The sequence below is a fragment of the Salmo trutta genome, chromosome 24, assembly GCF_901001165.1.
Source record: "Salmo trutta chromosome 24, fSalTru1.1, whole genome shotgun sequence".
NCBI classification, from domain to species: Eukaryota; Metazoa; Chordata; class Actinopteri; order Salmoniformes; family Salmonidae; genus Salmo; species Salmo trutta.
The window spans coordinates 12,223,606-12,243,943 of NC_042980.1; the positions used below are offsets into that span (position 1 = coordinate 12,223,606).

A 20,338-nucleotide genomic window follows, 5' to 3' on the forward strand; every position below is an offset into this window, starting at 1 on the left:
GAAGTTCACATACACTCATTTGGTATCATTGCCTTTAAATTGTTTAAAACTTGGGTCAAACGTTTCGGGTAGGCTTCCAAGCTTCCCACAATAAGTTGGGTGAATTTTGGCCCATTCCTCCTGACAAAGCTGGTGTAACTGAGTCAGGTTTGTAGGCCTCCTTGCTCACACGCTTTTTCAGTTCAGCCCACACATTTTCTATAGGATTGAGGTCAGGGCTTTGTGATGGCCACTCCAATACCTTGACTTTGTTGTCCTTAAGCCATTTTGCCACAACTTTGGAAGTATGCTTGGGGTCATTGTCCATTTGGAAGATGCATTTGCGGCCAAGCTTTAACTTCCTGACTGATGTCTTGAGATGTTGCTTCAATATATCCACATCATTTTCCTGCCTCATGATACCATCTATTTTGGGAAGTGCACCAGTCCCTCCTGCAGCAAAGCACCCCCACAAAATGATGCTGCCACCCCCGTGCTTCACGGTTGGGATGGTGTTCCTCGGCTTGCAAGCATCCCCCTTTTTCCTCCAAACGAACGATGGGCATTATGGCCAAACAGTTCTATTTTTGTTTCATCAGACCAGAGGACATTTCTCCAAAACGTATGATCTTTGTCCCCATGTGCAGTTGCAAACCGTAGTCTGACTTTTTTATGGCGGTTTTGGAGCAGTGGCTTCTTCCTTGCTGAGCGGCCTTTCAGGTTATGTCGATATAAGACTTGTTTTACTGTGGATATAGATACTTTTGTACCTGTTTCCTCTAGCATCTACACAAGGTCCTTTGCTGTTGTTCTGGGATTGATTTGCACTTTTCGCACCAAAGTACATTCATCTCTAGGAGACAGAACGCGTCTCCTTCCTGAGCGGTATGACGGCTGCGTGGTCCCATGGTGTTTATACTTGCGTACTATTGTTTGTACAGCTGAACGTGGTACCTTCAGGCGTTTGGAAATTGCTCCCAAGGATGAACCAGACTTTTGGAGGTCTACAATTTTTTTTCTGAGGTCTTGGCTGATTTCTTTTGATTTTCCCATGATGTAAAGCGAAAAGGCACTGAGTTTGAAGGTAGGCCTTGAAATACATCCACAGGTACACCTCCAATTGACTCAAATGATGTCAGTTAGCCTATCAGAAGCTTCTAAAGCCATGACATCATTTTCTGGAATTTTCCAAGCTGTTTAAAAAGGCAGTCAACTTAGTGTACGTAAACTTCTGACCCACTGGAAATGTGTTACAGCGAATTATAAGCTAAATAATCTGTCTGTAAACAATTGTGGAGTGGTTGAAAAATTTGTTTTAATGACTCCAACCTAAGTATGTAAACTCCCAACTGCAAATGTATATGCAAAAAAAGAAACGTCCTCTCACTGTGAACTAGTTTGATTTTCAGCAAACTTAGCATAAGGTTCAACAACAGACATAAACTGAACAAGTTACACAGACATGTGACGAACAGAAATGGAACAATGTGTCCCTGAACAAAGGGGGATCAAAACCAAAAGTCAGTCAGTATCTGGTGTGGCCACCAGCTGCATTAAGTACTGCAGTGCATCTCCTTCTCATGGACTGCACCAGATTTGCCAGTTCTTGCTGTGAGATGTTATCCCACTCTTCCACCAAGGCACCTGCAAGTTCCCAGACATTTCTGGGGGGGAATGGCCCTAGCTCTCCGATCCAACAGGTCCCAGACGTGCTCAATGGGATTGAGATCCGGGCTCTTCGCTGGCAATGGCAGAACACTGACATTCCTGTCTTGCAGGAAATCACGCACAGAACGAGCATTATGGCTGGTGGCATTGTCATGCTGGAGGGTCATGTCAGGATGAGCCTGCAGGAAGGGTACCACATGAGGGAGGAGGATGTCTTCCCTGTAATGCACAGCGTTGAGATTGCCTGCAATGACAACAAGCTCAGTCCGATGATGCTGCGAAACACCGACCCAGACGGACCCTCCACCTCCAAAATCGATCCCGCGCCAGAGTACAGGCTTCGTGTGTAACGCTCATTCCTTCGACAATAAACGCAAATCTGACCATCACCCCTGGTGAGAAAACTGCGACTCGTCAGCGAAGAGCACTTTTTGCCAGTCCTGTCTGGTCCAGCAACAGTGGGTTTGTGCCCATAGGCGAGGTTGTTACTGGTGATGTCTGGTGAGGACCTCCAGTACAACAGGCCTACAAGCCCTCAGTCCAGCCTCTCTCAGCCTATTGTGGACAGTCTGAGCACTGATGGAGGGATTGTGCGTTCCTGGTGTAACTCAGGCAGTTGTTGCCATCCTGTACCTGTCCCACAGGTGTGATATTCGGATGTACCGATCCTGTGCAGGTGTTGTTACACATGGTCTGCCACTGCGAGGACGATCAGCTGTCCGTCCTGTCTCCCTGTAGCGCTGTCTTAGGTGTCTCACAGTACGGACATTGCAATTCATTGCCCTGGCCACATCTGCAGTCCTCATGCCTCCTTGCAGCATGCCTAAGGCACGTTCACGCAGATGAGCAGGGACCCTGGGCATCTTTATTTTGGTGTTTTTCAGAGTCAGTAGAAAGGCCTCTTTAGTGTCCTAAGTTTTCATAACTGTGACCTTAATTGCCTACGGTCTGTAAGCTGTTAGTGTCTTAACGACCGTTCCACAGGTGCATGTTCATTAATTGCTTATGGCAAACAGTGCTTAAACCCTTCACAATGGATGATCTGTGAAGTTATTTTTACGAATGATCTTTGAGAGACAGGGTCCTGAAAAAGGGACACACACACTGGGGATAAGCGAGTAGAGTCATTGAGGTTCATAGAACAGAGTTGGGTGACCACAGCTATACGATGCATTCAGGCTGTGTCCCAAATGGCACCCTATTCCCTAGTAAACTAACCTTTGGGTCCTGGTCCAAAAGAGTGGACCACGTAGGGCAGTGTTTCCCCAACTCCAGTCATCAAGTACCCCCCAAAAAGTACACATTTTTATTGTGGTCCCAGACAAGCACAGCTGATTCAACTTGTCAACTAATCATCAAGCGCTTGAGTTGAATGAGGTGTGTTTGTCCAGGGATAAAATGTATACTGTTGGGGGTACTTGTGGACCGGATGTGGGAACCACTGACGTAGGGAATAGGGTGCCAATTGGGACGCATCCCAGTGTCCTCTCTGTTCTGCTTTTCCCTAGAGTTCTGTGTCAAACCACACTGACAATCTCAGAGAGGACAGAGGAAGTAGACCGTGACTAAGCAATATTCAAACGTCCGTCTCTTTTCTCAGACTCGCCCCTCTGCTATAGAGGTACTCAGGGTGTAACCGCCACATAGACCCTGAAAAGCAAACCAATAGATGGCTGTGCAGCAAACGGCTATGGCAGACAATTTCACACACCCTGGCGTGGTGCCCTTGCTGGAGAATGGCCAAGTGGATGGAATGAGCCTCCCTTGGACCTTAAACACGGGCAGAACTAACCCATAGACGGTTACAGACAATCCTAATTGGAAAAGAGGAAACCTAGTCTTGTTTTCACTTGGCCTGACAATACGGCTAATCTGGCAGAGCATCATGAATGAATGGGTAAGAAAAGTATATCCCAAAGAAAATCACAGCGCCTCGTCACCATTGGTTTAGCACCTGCCTGTGAACCGTGTCAGTGAATCCATTAGAGACAGCAGATCACCGAGAGCATATGGCACAAAAATGTTTTCGTTTTCCTGGCATGAATAACCTTGGTTTGAATGCAAATGTGCATCACACAGATCTCTCATTAGAATAGGGATGCATATAAATGAATGTGAGCCATTCATTGTGTCCCCCAAATGGCACCCTATTCCCTATATAGTGCACTACTTAGGGAATATGGTTCCATTTGGGACGCATATGTATTTATTTACCTATGACAGGCAGCTCCACTGTGATATTCATGTTACACAGGTGGCCCTGGCAGCACTCCACGATCTGGTCGCGGGAGGGCGGCGTCTTGCAGGTCATTCTGCTCTGCTCGTACACCTTGAAGCAGCCCTTCTGGAAGACCAGGTCTCCGTCGCTAACCGTCAGACTGGAGAAGCAGTGCTGGCCTATACAGCGCCGCCCGGTGGCACACGAGCGCCCCTCGCACACACACTCGTGCTCGCCGGCAGACTTCACTTTATCCTCTATACAGGTAACAGAAAGACAGTAGGGTGAAGTTGCCCCTAGACGCTGATCCTGGGTCAGTTTAGAAATTTCCCCACTAATGGTTAGATCTGTAGTTAGGGCAAGCTTCACCCAGGAGCAAGTTATTCCCCATGCTAACATTTGCTTTCCTGTGTGTAAACCAAATAAATGTAAAAGAAACACTATATAGCCTCCAAAAATATAACAATGATGATACCATGGATGGTCAGTCCTTGCAGCCTATAGCTCTGTCTATGAATTTGAGAGTGGTAACATTTCTCGAGCCCCATCCCTCAGCTTTTTACCGAAACAGGGGCAGGGAGTACTCTGTTATTGTTTCAACTGCTGATTGCTGCTTTAATGCATATCTGCATCGCTAATTAAATCTAAATGAATTACGAAACACAAAGTGAGAGAGCTTCAGTGAGGCCAAGATTATAAAATATATATAATAATGATTTCAATGAAAACAGAGTGGTGGGTTACCTTTCACCGGTGCTTCCACAGTGATGTTCAGGTTACACAGGTGCCCCTGGCAACACTTGACTATGTGGCTGGGAGAAGGAGGGGTGGCGCAGGTGGCTCTCCCCTGGTCGTCATCCTGAAGGCAGCCCTTCTGGTGAACCACAAACCCGTCGCTGATCTTGACAGAGGAGAAACAGTGCTGGCCCGCACAGCGCTCTCCGCCATCACACGACCGCCCCTCACACACGCACTCAATGTCTTGCAAGGCAGGCATCACTTCCTCGTCTGTTAAAAAAAAGAGAAAAGAAAAAGGGAGGTGGAGATCGGAGAAATCTATGAACGCTTGTAATTCTCATTCGTTGAAGAGAATATAACAAATCTTCTGGTAGTTGGTGTTTATTCACTTATGTACCCAAATGGCCTTCACGCAAATGAACACACTGAATGTAAATGTGTAATTAGCTAAATCTATGTGCAAAGTGGTGACGTGCTGCTTTATGTAGGTCGGTATCGGTAGTGGAAATGTTTGAGAGTCAGCACATTGCTAGTGCTAAGCCTACGTTGACGGTGGGATAAAAGCATGAGCGTGATGAATCCAAATGAGAATAAATGTGTGTCACCTGTCGCTGGTGTTGCCACTGTGACATTCACGTTGCAAAGGTCGCCATGGCAGCACTCCACCGTCAGGTTATGGGATGGGGGGCTTTCGCAACTTATGGACTCCTCGCTCCGCCCCACAATGCATCCCTTCTGCTGGACGGAAATGGCGTTCTGGACGGAGAGGGCCGAGAAGCACCGCTGACCAAAACACCGGTCTCCTCCGTCGCATGAGGGCCCATCGCACGCACACTCGTAGTCGCTCACGCTCCCCTCCTCTGCACAGGAAACACAGTCAGTCAGACATGGGACAGAACTGAAAAGGAAACACATTTAACCATCGATAATGGCATACAGTATACTATGTGGACGTTCGGCATTGTGAATATTAGAGTCATATTGTGGTCTTCTTAGTGCAGGAGCTTTGGTATATTCAACCGTCCTCATTTTCTTCTCTCTTTGATTTGAGAGTTTCATCATTTAGCTGCTACACTAAAGCAGATGACGCAGAATAATAAGTATCCCCAGCCAGCCAGTGACAGTGAGAAATCCTCAGTTCTCCCAGAGCTCAGTCTGAGAGCCTGTCACTGCAGTTGTTAAAAAAATGCTGCAAGACAGCGGGGGGAGAGGGAGAGAGGCACAGGGACAGAATGAGAGCCAAAACATGCCCTTGACAGAATTTTTTTAACTCACTACACATATTCGGAGCCGTGGACTTGGCCGACTGTATGGGAAATGGTACTGAATGGGTGTAGTCTCTGAAGAGACACCCTAATGTACCCCAATCTCTTTGTTAGTGAGAGTAGCCATGTTTTTTTTAAGGAGACGTGTCAAAATCTTACCTTTCACGCTGGAAGAGGGCAAAACCAGAAGTATGAAGACCAGGAAAAACATGTCGCCATCTAACATTGTAGACCTGGAAGACAGGGTAGAAGTTCCACCAAATGACATTGGAATAGTGTGTTCCCTAAACATGGACCTGCCGGATAGCTTACAATCTATGTACTCAGAAGATTCCCCGACAAGACAAATACATTTATTTACATCACACAGATAAAAGGCATTTATACAGAAGCTGCTTGTCAATTTATGTCCATTAAAATGAATTCAAGCCAATGGTGTGACAGGACAAAAGGAAAGAAAGAGATGAAAGTAAAGGATTTAGATCTAAGAGCACCATGACAGAGGGGAATTTTACTGAGAGAAAAAAAGACCTTTCCTTGTTTTCAGTAAAGAGTCAACACCAAGTTTAAAATGCTCAAGTAAAGTGGGTCTCATGCCTTCCTGTTGTCCTGGCAACAAGGCATTGAGTGGCAAGCAATTGGGCGACTAGTGCTCTCCTATTGGCTGAGCTGTACTGTGAGAGAGAGAGACAGCCTACTTGGCAGCGAGTGGAGCAGACAGACGCAGGAGGAGAACGAGGACGAGATGATCACAGCAGGGAGCCCAAATAGAAACATTTCAAAATGAAGAGGCTGCCTCTAACCCGTCAATATTGCATGTGTCTTTAGGCACAGCGACATAAAATGTACATTTACCTCCGTTTGATTTCGGCTGTGATCTGTCTGACTGATTCAAACAGAGCCCATCGCACTCTAGAGCAACACATCCACACCCCATCAAAATTAGGATGCATGTTTTCCAAACTATTCCTGTACCAAATCCACATTGATAAGATTTGAAGATTGTTGCCGTTGGCCAAAAACTCCCTACAATTCCGCCACCTATTCCCCATGCAGCGTGTTTATGACATACTAAGCCCGGGCGGACCGTTATCTTGGCAGTGTTTGTGTCTGCCCACTGATAAATACCCCAGTGTTTCTCCCAAAGCCTTTGTGCCTGCTCCCAGACATAAATGATTAAGCACGTAATGTTAGCATTACCCCAACGGCGTCTGTATGGCCCCGCTCACACACAGACCACATGTTGCTCCTTTTAATCAGAGCACAAAACAGAGGCTGCCACTGAAAGATAATCATGGGCTCTGTGCAGAGCAGAGTGGGGGTAGGAGGACCGAGGGGGGCACCCAGGGGACACACAAGTATGGCCAGGGGGCAACGAGAGGGCAGAGGGACAGGGGAATAATGCAGCCACAAAGTCCAAATTGGCTACGAAATTGTAAGGTTAGGGTTAGGCATAAGGTTAGCAGTGTGGTTAAGGTTAGGGTTAAGATTAAGTTTAAAATAAGATTTTAAGAAAAATTGTATAAAATGGTCAGGCTTTAGCCATGATGACTTTGTGGCTGTGTCACTAGTGATGACCAGGGAGGGGAGGGCACTTAGGAGGAAAGGGGGGGGGGGGGGGGGGGGGGGGGGGGGGGGGGGGGGGGGGGGGGGGGGCAGGTGAATAGTGTGCCACCCAAAAAGGAGCGCAGGGTACAGACAGGTAAAGGAGTATTTACACCCAATGGAAAAGCATGATTCGTAGCGCAGTGATGCATTGCTGTTTTTCGTCACTAAAAAGGGGAAGCTCCTTGTACTACTCTCCGAAATTCCTACGTACTCCGTGCCACATGAAAATTGTAATGTGCCTGATCATTCCTTGCGCAGCCGTGGGTGTAGTGTTGTGTAGGCAATGAAGCGTTTTTTTTTTTTTTTTTACCACCAACTCGCTTGGTTCCTTGATCTGTTCTACAGTGCCGTCGGAAAGTATTCAGACCCCTTGACTTTTTCCACATCTTGTTACGATACAGCCTTATTCTAAAATGGATGACCTTTTATTTATCTACACACAATACCCCATAATGACAAACAGAAAACAGGTTGACATTTTTGCAAATGCATAAAAAAATACCTTATTCACATAAGTATTCAGACCCTTTGCTATGAGACTCGAAATTGAGCTCAGGTGCATCCTATTTCCATTGATCATCCTTGAGATGTTTATACAACTTGGATTCCACCTGTGGTAAATTACAGTTGATTGGACATGATTTGAAAAGGCACACACACCTGTCTATATAAAGGTCCCACAGTTGACAGTACATGTCAGAGCAAAAGCTCCGAGACACGATTGTGTTGAAGCAAAGGTCTGGGGAAGGGTACCAAAACATTTCTGCAGCATTGAAGGTCCCCAAGAACAGAATGGATCATTCTTAAATGGAAGAAGTTTGAAACCACCAAGACGTGACGCTTGAGTGCCAAGCGTCACATCTGGAGAAAACCTGGCACCATCCCGACGGTGAAACATGGTGGTGGCAGCATCATACTGTGCGGATGTTTTTCTGTAACATAATGTGGGAAAAGTCAAGGGGTCTGAAAACTTTCCGAATGCATCAAAGTAGTCTATTTTGCATTGACAACCAAATATAATCTCAGCGACAATAAACCAAACAATGTAGCCTTATTAATCCCCCCCAAAAAGTATATTTTTGTTTCGAAGTAATAACTAGTGATTCCAGGCTATTTAGGTAAAAAACAAGAATGCGAGCCATGTGCTTTTTTCCCTATGACAAAAACATGACATTTTTTGCTGATATGTGAGTGAATACATTCAAGCATCATATTAAAAACTGTGATAATGTTGTAGGTTACACCAGCATGTATAATATACATCTAGTTATAATTCGGATTATTTCACATGGAGACGTGGGAAGCTAATCAACTTCAAAAATCACTTCAAGATTGCCGTCTTGATTTAGCTTGGCATTGAATAAGCAGCCCGTTTTGCATTGATAACCAAATATAATCCAGACAACATCGTAGCCTTATTAGAATCCTCTAACAAGGTATTTTGTTTTAGAAGGGATTACTATGTGATTCTATGCTATTTTGTAAAAACAGCTGTAGGTCGTGCTTTTTTCCCCCTCCTCCATGACTAAAAATGATATTCTACTTTTAGCTGATATGGGAACGAATACATTGAAGTAGCATATCAAATTGGGATAATGTTGTATGTTACACTGACAAGTATACACATATTTGCCGGGGCATATTTTACGTAACTATACATCAGATTATTCACATGGAGACATGGGAAGCTAAAAAGGCTAGCTAGCTTGCTACATTTTTAGTCAGGCTAAAGCTAGCTACTGCTAGCAGCATATAACAAGGGCAGATGACTTTTGCTTGCTTTCACCACAAATAAGACGGCAAACCATTCGCCCCCTTGTGAATGGGAATCTAGGCAGCACGGACCAGCGAGGGTATCATGTTGCCAAATGGTGGGGGGCGGGTCCCAAAATCCAGGTTGAAAGATTCTAGATTTCCTCCTTATTCAAATCAAACTTAGTCACATGCGCCGAATACAACAAGTGTAGACTTTACCGTTAAATGCCTATTTAGCCCTGAACTACTCTTGAACTGCACTGTTGGTTAAGAAAATATTTACCATGTAGACTAAAATAAAAGTAATAATAAAAAAAGCAACACAATAAAAAGAACGAGGTTATATACAGGGGCACCGGTACAGAGTCAGTGTGCGAGGGTACAGGTTATTTGAGGTCATTTGCATATGTAGGTAGGGGTGAAGTGACTATGCATAGATAATAAACAGCGAGTAGCAGCAGTGTACAAAAGGGATGGGGGGGGGGGGTCTATGTAAATTGTCCGGTGGCGATTTTATTAATTGTTCAGCAGTCTTATGGCTTGTAGGTAGAAGCTGTTGAGGAGCCTCTTGCTCCTAGTCTTGGCGATCCGGTATCGCTTGCCGTGCAGTAGCAGAGAGAACAGTCTATAACTTGGGTGACTGGAGTCTGACAATTTTATGGGCCTTCCTCTGACACCACCCATTATACAGGTCATGGATGGCATGAAGCTTGGCCCCAGTGATGTACTGGGCCGTTCGCACCACCCTCTGTAGCGCCTTACGGTCAGATGCCAAGCAGTTGCCATACAAGGCGGTGATGCAGCCGGTCAGGATGCTCTCGATGGTGCAGATGTAGAACCTTTTGATGATCTGGGGACACGTGCCAAATCTTTTCAGTCTCCCAAGGGGGAAAAGGTTTTGTCGTGCCCTCTTCATGACTGTCTTGGTATGTTTGGACCATGATAGTTTGTTGGTGATGTGGACACCAAGGAACTTGAAGCTCTTGACCCCCTCCACTACAGCCCCATCGATGTTAACGGGGGCCTGTTTGGCCCGCCTTTTCCTGTAGTCCACGATCAGCTCCTTTGTCTTGCTCACATTGAGGGAGTGGTTGTTGTACTGGCACCACACTGCCAGTTCTCTGACCTCCTCCCTATAGGCTGTCTCATCGTTGTCGGTGATCAGGCCTACCACTGTTGTGTTGTCAGCAAACTTAATGATGGTGTTGGAGTCGTGCCTGGCCATGCAGTCGTGGGTGAACAGGGAATACAGGAGGGGACTAAGTACAGACCCCTGATGGGCACCAGTGTTAAGGATCAGCGTGGCAGACGTGTTGTTGCCTGCTCTTACCACCTGGGGCGGCACGTCAGGAAGTCCAGGATCCAGTTGCAGAGGGAGGTGTTTAGTCCCAGAGTCCTTAGCTTAGTGATGAGCTTCGTGGGCACTATGGTGTTCTTCTGATTTTGGGTAACTACCAGATTTTTGCAACAAACACCACGGGTGCAGAAGCAGATAGGGGTGGCATAAAATGACACAGATCCCCCCCCAACACCCTGATACAGGATGTGTCCCTCTAGGCACTTAATATGTCACCTCAATTATCTGCCCAATGTATCTCAGCCACTTCCACTTAATCTGCCACTAGCCTTTAACTAAAAATGGGGTGTTTCATTTGGTATCTTTTACAAAAAAATTGTCACTGTCCGCAGTCTGCCTCCACACAAAGACAAGAACACAACCCAATTTGAGAGAGGATAGCCTAGCTTTTGAACCGTATCAAAGACAAAACCCTACCGCCATGTTGAGAGGCCAGCTTGCACCAATGCCGGTGATGAATAACAAGTTGGGTTCGGCAAGGCAGAGTCAGACAGATCTGATGCAGTAGTTTCGCTGAGGGATTAAGATGTGCTCCTCCTGATATTAGACCTCAAAGTCGGAGACAAACAAGGCCAGCAACATCTGCAGAACACATTGAGCAAAACAGAAAGAGCAGTACATTTTTGGAGTTGTGTGCCTGTGCTCCCTCTGTCCCTGCATATTGAAATCTCTGGCAGTCTCTTAGCTGCAATGAGTTAACAGAGCCGAGATCCTGACAGGGGTGTTCTGCTTCGCAAACCCCCTGCAATCCCCCCCCCCCTCAGTCTCAGGGAGGTTAGGACAGGCAGTTCTTGTTGGTTGCCATTTTCTGTATCTTGGGCTAGAATCTAGTATCACTGTAATAGTTGACCAAGGGAAGGCTAAAAAACACAAGAGGGGAGATCAAATACAGAGTGCCCTATAAAGTACATAAGCAGGGGATTGGAAGGGGTGGGTGTCGGCAGTGGAAAGGCTTTGCTGAGATGTTGTCTTTGAGGACCAAGTGGGACAAAACAAAAATGTGGCCAAGTTGTGGTCGAGGCAGCTCGAAAAATGATCAAGCTCCACGCAGTCTTCCTTCTCTCGCAAACGATTCAAAGTCCCTGCTCCTTTTCAAAACCCTACTTTGCATCAAGATGAACATTTCAGTGTTGACTGTTGACTCACATGCATACACCAGATATTAGGATTCATCCTCTTTTACCCAACCATCATGATCTCCATCATATGTTGTTGGTTGGTTGCGATATGATCAGGTAACGATTGGTGCGATGCATGTAAACAGTATATGAGTGAGTGGGTGAGTGAGTGATTGAGAGAGTGTGTTGGTGTGTGTGTGTGTGTGTGGTGTGTGTGTGTGGTGTGTGTGTGTGTTGCTTGGGCCTGGGAGCCCTGCAGGAGCTGCTGAGTCATCAGGCTGCCGAGCTGGGAGACAGGAGGTGGAATCTGTGTCTGAGCTGGCGCTGGCATAGTTACCATGGCACAAATAGCCCCAGCGCCAGGGGAGCCACAGGGAGAGCTGGGCAGAGCAAGGCACAGCTGACCCAGTCTTGGCCTGCTCCGGGGCCCATGCCTCCCCTCACATGTCCCCATTCCCACTCAGAGAGGAGCGCGACACCAGGAACACGCAGATGGCCCGCTCCGAGGTAGATATGGGTGTGACACAGACAGTGCTGGGGGGCAAACCAGCCCTCTGCGAGCTCACCTTGCATTTACACAGCAGACTAACACAGCATATCGAATCAAACACTCCACCAATCTCTGCTCACAGCCAAACAGCCAAGTGAATCAGAGCGAACAAAGTAAAGCAGGACATAGATTTGTAGTGTTTATTCGGTTGTTTACAAGACCTGTCTGGAAACTCCAGAGAGAGAACTGAGAATAGTCTGAGTTAAAGATAGGTGCAGCGTACAATAAATAGAAATAGTACTATAGGTTATATGAGGAACAGGAGTATCTCATAACTGCACAACAGATTGCAGCCCATGACTGGTTGTGACATGCCATATACAAACAAAACAATTCAAAATGTGCCAATTTCAACAAACAAATTAGATGTTAATGTTTTTTTATTACGGTGTACTAGGAGCAGGGGAAGAAATGGACTTGCTTCCAATTGAACAGCGGTGAAATGCTCCAGTTAAGTTTAAGTGTAGTGCTTAAAATCAAGAGCAAGGACAGCTTCGGTCTTAGCCAGGCACTGCTGTTTAGCTCATCCAATGATTAATCATGGTTTTGTGTGTTTTTGTTTGGCTTGCATATTCATGCAGCATTTGCACTTCCATTTAGAGACATTACACTTCAGAATGTGTCATCCTACAACAAAAAATGCAAACAAAAGAAAATGAACAATCCACAGAGGGAGAGAGAGACAGACAGAGAGCTCTGTAAAAGCTAAGCAGTCGAAAGAATTCCAGGGCCGCAAACAACTCTGCTATGTTAATTATTACGGCACGCAAGACAGCTAACAATGGGGGTTGCCATAATCACACTAAATCTGTTCATTGGAAGAAAACATTCATTAAGCATGGAAATCCTCCTCCACCCTTGCTAGGGGCCTCATCAAATGGGAGATTAAAGAGAAAGTGAAAAGCCCACAGGCAGCCCTCTGTGGCCCCCAGGACCCTACAGTGGCCCATTCTGACCCTGCCATAGCCCTGCCTGGGCTCTCCCTCTCTCCTTTCTCTCTCCAGGGCTTCACTCAGCAAGCCGACTCCCTCACAACGTAAGGAATGTAATCAAATGCAAATGGAACTTTTCTTGTAAACTCACAGTACTGACACTCCTTTCCTGGTAAGAGGTGAGCGCAGCAGGTTTGGTTCAGTGCAGGAAAGGGTCATTTCTGATATAATACACATGCCCCTGTGTTGCATCACTCGTAATCTGAGACAAAAGATGTCTTTCTCTTTCAGCAGTACTTTTTTTTTATACCATCACTCTGGCTTCGACACGACCAGAGAGACCCTCCTGAAAAGTGTCAGACTTGAACGGCCATTTTGTTACTCCTTAGTCTCAGATGATCCATTCCTCACCGAGTAGAATGAAGATGTCGCAGGGACTAATGACATGGTCAAACAACCTTGTTTATTTGAAATTACATTGGATTGAGGAGATGGCTACAGGTTTGATCCCATTGAATACAGCAAAGGATCTGAACGAAACATAACCCTGTCGCCTCCGCCTCTGACAATTTGTACAGGTGAGATTGAAAGCAAGAAATGGAACATGTACAATTGCCAATCACAGAAGCTCTAAAAATGTACTAAAACCCCAAGCATCAAGTGAATTCCTGAACAAATAAAATAAAAAAAAGGTGCTTTGTGCTACAGAGATGAATCAAGGGCAATTATTGAAGCACCACGGTGAAGACATTCAAGACGAGAAGTCAGCGTATTGATGGACAGAGTATACTGCAACAGGCAGCAGTCACCATGGCACTGCGAAGTTCTCTGTAGGGACCACCATCACAACACTCGACACGGCCAATTCAAACACTGCCTTTATGACCTTTAGCAATGTTTGCAGAAAGTGGAATGCACAAACACTCTCCCTCTGAATGACCCACCGATAAAGTTCAGTGTGCTAGAGTGACACGGCTCTCCAAGAGCACCTTGATTTGTATCGCACAGACCCTCGATCCACCTCTTCTCCACCGTCAGACCTGATTGGTCACGTCGGACTCCCGGACAAAACGTCCAAAGATACTGTAGTTTTGCCTTCGAAGCCCGACAATGTACGGTAGCAATGAGAAGAAGAATCACGGGCGACCTCGCCAAGCACAGAATTTCAATACGTTTCGATTGATTTGACGTCCTGTGGCAGAAAGTGAGCTTTGCCATTGAGGGTGAGCTTAACAAGATCAGTCCAATAGCCACACACGTCGTCCTCCCCCTCCCCCCCCACTCCAGTCCTGCGCGTCTACCTGTCAGATTGAGTCTTCCCCACACTCACTGAGTCCCACACAGCACTACTGCAGCTGGACCATCACAGTCACACCCTCCTGTCGATGGAAGCTTTATGACCTGGGTTTGTTTTATATTCCCCAGTGAGAATTCTTCGTAGGAGTGGGACCAACTCCCATTCAATTGTTCGTTCAATTACAGAGGATAGGTGACAAGACGTTATAGTTTATCTGCTGGATCTCTGCTCTCATTGATCTTGAAGCATAGGAGCACACAAAAGTTTCACTGTTCAATAGCATTTTTTTTGTGGCTGGTTGTGTTGTTGAATCCTTTGGGAACATAATGTCATTGAGAACAGAGGTAATAGGCGACAGATTTTGGGCTATTTCTAAATGTGTAGAAACCTCCTGTTCTGCCTCAATCCTCAGGTGTTAGCTAGCTTCCGTACAAAGCCATGGAGAGAGATTGAATAACTGCATCACAAAATTGGAAAGGAAGTCCATGAACTGCAGCACACCACAGACGCACATGTTTGATATTAGCCAGAGTTTAACTAAATGTTAGACTTAAAGGGATACTTCGGGATTTTTGCAATGAGGCCCTTTATCTACTTCCCCAGAGTCAAAAGAACTCATGGATACCATTTTTAATGTCTGTGTCCAGTTTGATAGTAAGTTCGAGGTAGTTATCCCGAGCCAATGCTAACTAGCGTTAGCGCAATGACAGTCTACGGGTATCTTCTAGCAGATAAATAAATCCTAGCCGATAAATTCTAAATAGTTTGAGTATTTACAAGTCTTGCCAAAAATGGCATCTTTGTATCTCTTCAACCATCAGCTTATTACATCACACAAAACCGTACATGCCCCACATCTCTAACACTGCTCATTTTCACGTTCCAAACAGACTTGAGTTAAATAAGGGAATCCTTAAAATGTCTAAATGAGGGAATAATTCAATGAACTAAATGAATGTACAATCACACAAATCAAGGGATCGATCAAAACAGAGGTCACTGCTAAATTAGGGAATTGATCACTGTTTAATTCTATTACTAAACTAAATCCACTTCAAAGCCCAGGAATGGGGAGAGGCAGAGAAACCAAACAGAGCCATAACTTTCCCCCTAACAGCTGAGCGATAAGAGCTCTGAAGCGAGTGAAGCGCTCATAAAATGTGTATTGCAGATGGTCTCCAGTGCAGTCTCAGGGTAGTGGGAGAGAGAGGGGCCAGGAACACTGCGTATCTGTGTCTGCTTTAGTCTGCGTAGACAGCAGACTCCAGTCTCCTCTCTATTTGCCTTTCACTCACATTTGCAGAGAGAATAGAACTAGAAATCAATAACCCACTGGAGAGCCACCAAAGGAGATCCTGGAAGCAGACACACACACACACACACACACACACACAAAGTAGGACCAAAGTCTGTCTGGGGCACAGCCGCTGTCTGACTTCCTGTCTAGCATCAAGCCGACGCTGCAGAGCCAGCTAGGCCCCAGACGACTAGGCTGCACTCATCCTGATATGTTTTGGCTGCACTAGGCTTACGATTATTAAAGGCTCAAGGATTTTGACTAAAAATAACACCATCTTAAAAAGCAGTGGGAAAGGGGGGGGGGGGACAAGCAATGCCACACACATGCTGTGTTCCTCCGCAGCCCCGCCGCATCCACAACTGCCAGGTCCAACACTAATCCAAACAGAAAACTAAAAGTACAACTTACTCGCATGTCAGCGTGCGCCACATAAGGTCAAGAGTGCCAACCTCACAGCTGATGGGTCCTTAAAACCTTATCAGTCTCAGGAAATCCCACAGTGAAAAAGCTCTAATTCACTACTTTCATTCATTCATTCATCTGGCTTTCTCTGCCCTCATATTTAGCCTCACAATTAACTGCTTTACCATTTGCTTTTCAGGACAACCAGGGCTACGAGGAAAACAAAACTATTTTAAATAAAACAGTTGAACTCATGAGTTTTATTGACAAACGTCAATAAAAAAAATAATAAGGTCCACCAAGCAAAAACCTGTTAAAAAAATAATTTATAAGAATGCTGTAAGTAGAGAAATTGTTTCCTCAGTGGGAAATGAATATCCAAGTGGTCACTGACAACTGTGTGGAGTTTGACAGCAACAATGTGAGCTCATTACAGTAGTATAGGCACATTGTGCTGGGATTTCATATGATCTTCTATGTAGAACTTCTTACCTTCTGACGACTCTCTTGTAGCTTGTACGCGTCGTAGAGCAAAACACAGCTCTAGCTCAGCCCCCGTTAACTAACGGTTGGTATTAGCGGACGCAGAAGAAATAGACGAATCCAATGCAACAACCCAGCAGTCTGTAGCTCAAACACACAATGTTTAAAAACGGGTTAGAAATCCAAAACGCGCCGGCGTCAGCGGGACTGTAGGAGATCGCTCGTCTGTCGTTGGAAATCTCCGCCAAGTCCCGCCTCCGTCTCTCTTCCTCCGTCCCTCCGCTCTCTCACACAACCTCTTCTCTGTCACTCCCAGGCTGCTTTGAGACGGAGGCACTTACACCACCACGCCTGAGCCGGCCCCAGATTCCTGCTCAGACTTGAAGCCCTGCATCTCTGTGCATGGCACGGTCTGCTGTTAATGACAGCGTGTGTAACCTGATCCTCCAGCAGGCCAGCCAGGGCTCCCTCGCTCTGTCTCCGAAGCAAGGCAAGCTCTTCCCTTCTCCCCTCTGCTATTGTCTCAGTCCATACTGCCAGCTGTTTCTGACAGCCAAATTACCGTGCACAGGGAAATGATTGCTGTCGGAGGACTATTTTTTTTCTTCCATCACGCTCTTTCTCTCTCTCGCCTCTGCTTTCTGAAATGCTCAGGCCTCAGTGGGAAAATTATACACTTTGTGGTGCTCTGAAAGAACAGCTGCAGAACGGATCTGCTGAGGAAAGGCCTGCATATCTGCGCCAATGGAAGTGGATACCGTGTGGGAATAATTACTTTGATAATGTCTATGGGAGAGAATTAGAAACCGTCTGTTCAAAACAATTGACATTACAGTATGATGAATCAGAAACGATGTTGAACCCACTAACCCAACGTGAACACCTGGCGTTGAAATTGACTTGAACAAAACGATCAGAATAGAGCATTTCTGGTTGCTGTACGCCATTATAATACCCCAGTAGGTAAAGGGTGCATGAATCAAACAGCCTCTAGAGATTCGCAGATAATACTCCATAAAAAAAACTTTAAGGAGCGACAATAAAGGGGGAAATGGTAATATCTAGAATCACATACGCAAGATACCATTGCTTTGAGCGCTACTTGAAATTAACTTGACATCTTTGCGGAAGAAAGGAGCGCTAAAGCTCTGAGGAGTCTACAATAGATTTCCACAACATGCACTGGTGTCATTGGCCCCAAGCACAATGATTACATTGTCAGGAGGGGACACTGGCGAAAGAGAGCTTATCGGGACGTTATGGGTGAGCAGGCACGAACAAGTCAGACGGACCTTTCACCTCAGCTGAATAGAGTGAGAGCCCTGTCTCCGTCCAGACTGACTGACGTCGCGCTATCTCGCCGCCCTCAGCAGACTCCAGGAATCAACTAACCTAGTGAGACACTCCAGTTCACCAACCACTCACAAAGCTCCATTAGTAGGTACAAACTATTATTAACAACGTTCCTCAAAGAAATCAGTTATAGGCACCATTTCTAGCATTGTTTCATAGACAGGTCAGAGCTACAGATTCCCTTCCATATTGATTCCAACCAAAGACATGACCAGTGATCAACACTCATTTGTGTATTCCAATCTGTCTAGAAGTCGATTCCATGACCAAATTCACCTGCCAATACACACATCGTGCACATCTGTGACAACGTCAACAGTAGGGCGGTCAACCATCAGCTTCAAAAAGAGAGACTATTTTCAAGGTTTTGGGCGAGCTGCGAGGCTTACCTGCCTCGACTCATTACGACGATCTCACATAGTAGTCGCAACTGTCACCTGATTACTCAGATAGCAGAGAATTCACACATCCTCTTGACTCATTTGAGCATGGAGGCTAACCTTTGAGACTTTATGACACACTGGAGAGACACTGATGCCCATGGGATGCAAGGAGATTGTTTCAGAAGGGAGTAAGGGACAACTGATAATATTAAGATTGACATTCACAGCCAATAACTGACTGTGTGTGTGTAACTTGTGAGAAGTTCACTGAAAAGAGCAGGACCTCTAAATTATGATACCAATGACCTGTAAGTGTTGTATGATGATTAAACAAAAAAAACATTATCTTTCAAAATAAATATGCACCAGTCTGCTTACTTTGCCACGGAAATGCCTTTCAAATCTTTGCCACGTGATAATTTGATCACATTTTTTTTCCCTGCGCCTCATTTCTGTGATAGGGTTTGTCTTAAAACGTACTTGTGCAAAACGTAATGAACAAATATTGAATAAGTGCGTGCTATATAACGTGTTCATGTTATGGTAATGTAGCCCAAGTGAGGCCAAAAGTAATTAGTTAGTGTGCTGTCTGTGCACACAAAGTGAACTGTGAACTATCAGGTAGTATTCAATGCGTGCCCCAATGTCGTTAAATATTTATAGTTCTTCCCCCTCTCTGGCTACAGGACCATTGTGGTGCTTATTGCCCAGCGTGGGCTTGATGGAGGCACACGATCAAGGAGTGATGCGCCCAACAAAGTCTACATGACAAAAGGCACACTAACAAAGTGAAAGAATTTCATAAAATTGAGCCTACGGGTGACTGTAACCCCTGAGCATCAAAAAAAATCGCCGCCAAACAAATACTTAAATCTAGCCTATATCTAGACATACTTGAGTTAAGGGGAGTTTGCGTTGGTTATTGTGGTAACGTTGATCCTGTCTAGGCTTCTGTAAATAATAACAAATGTTTTCCTCCACAACAGTCTTTATGTATTGTTACTTGTTTCTCCAGATTGGAAAAAAAAGTGACCTAAATAATAGTTTATATATAGGGCTAATATTTCAACGAGATAAATGAACCTTATCTGGTTGACCTAAAGCTTGCGAGAGACTGAACGTGCCACTCACTGCCTTATTAAGCGAGAAAACGACTGTGATAGTGTGCTACATACAAGGCTACATTTGTACTATTTAGGGTCCCCACAAGTCCAAAGTATAGGCTACGCATAGGACTCTAGCCTACAGGTAGCCGCATATTACCAATAAAATATATCATTCTAAAAACAAACCAAAAACAACTTACCTTGCATGTAAAACTTACGAAGTGATTTGAGGACGCACAGACCTAACCTACAATGTGCTTACTGCACTCGTCAGGCTATTCTGGTATATCCCGAAAATTCACCGGACAATAGCCTATTTGTTTGTTTCTTAAATGCAAGACTCCGGTTTTCAGCCGACATTGCCCCGACTTCGGCTTCGATACTATGTTACAATACAACGAGTGTTCATAATCCAAAGTGATGAACAATTGCAGTCAGTAACTTCGCCAGCGTTCCATAAGCTTTGGTGTTCTTCACTCGATATACGAACGGTAAGAACCCCTAGGCGGATATTTCATGTAGCAGAGCTAGGCTACGGCAAATCCTAGGAGGAAGTAGCCTGCAACTCACTGTAATAAAAGGACGATTACCACATCATTTCCTCTGCGCATATTCCCACACCAGCCACCTGGGGAGGCGGTCATCTATGATATTTGAATTTGAAATGTATACATTTTCATTCATCTGATTTGGAAAAACATGCATGTTAGGAAAATATTATAGGCTATGTAATAGTGTTCAACAAATTCTAATCCTTGAGACCTACATTCAAGAACAAAAAATCCCTGAATAGCCATACGCTATTTTATAAAATACAAGGAGCCGT

General features: G+C 45.3%; 1 protein-coding gene across 4 annotated transcripts in view; it reads right to left on the reverse strand.

Annotated features, from left to right (window-relative positions):
* Positions 1-20,082, reverse strand: part of LOC115160701 (activin receptor type-1) — a 35,787-nt gene extending 15,705 nt beyond the window's left edge. The window contains exons 1-5 of one of the 4 annotated variants that reach the window (XM_029710972.1): positions 19,713-20,082; positions 6,028-6,101; positions 5,209-5,463; positions 4,610-4,873; positions 3,862-4,122 (exon numbers count right to left, since the gene is read on the reverse strand). In XM_029710972.1, the coding sequence (XP_029566832.1) occupies positions 3,862-4,122; positions 4,610-4,873; positions 5,209-5,463; positions 6,028-6,094 (847 nt within the window). In that variant the 5' untranslated portion in view covers positions 6,095-6,101; positions 19,713-20,082. Of the gene's footprint in view, positions 1-3,861; positions 4,123-4,609; positions 4,874-5,208; positions 5,464-6,027; positions 6,102-16,679; positions 16,797-19,712 lie in introns of those variants that run through there. The other 3 variants (XM_029710970.1, XM_029710971.1, XM_029710973.1) reach the window with 3 other exon arrangements.
* Positions 20,083-20,338: the final 256 nt, after the last annotated feature.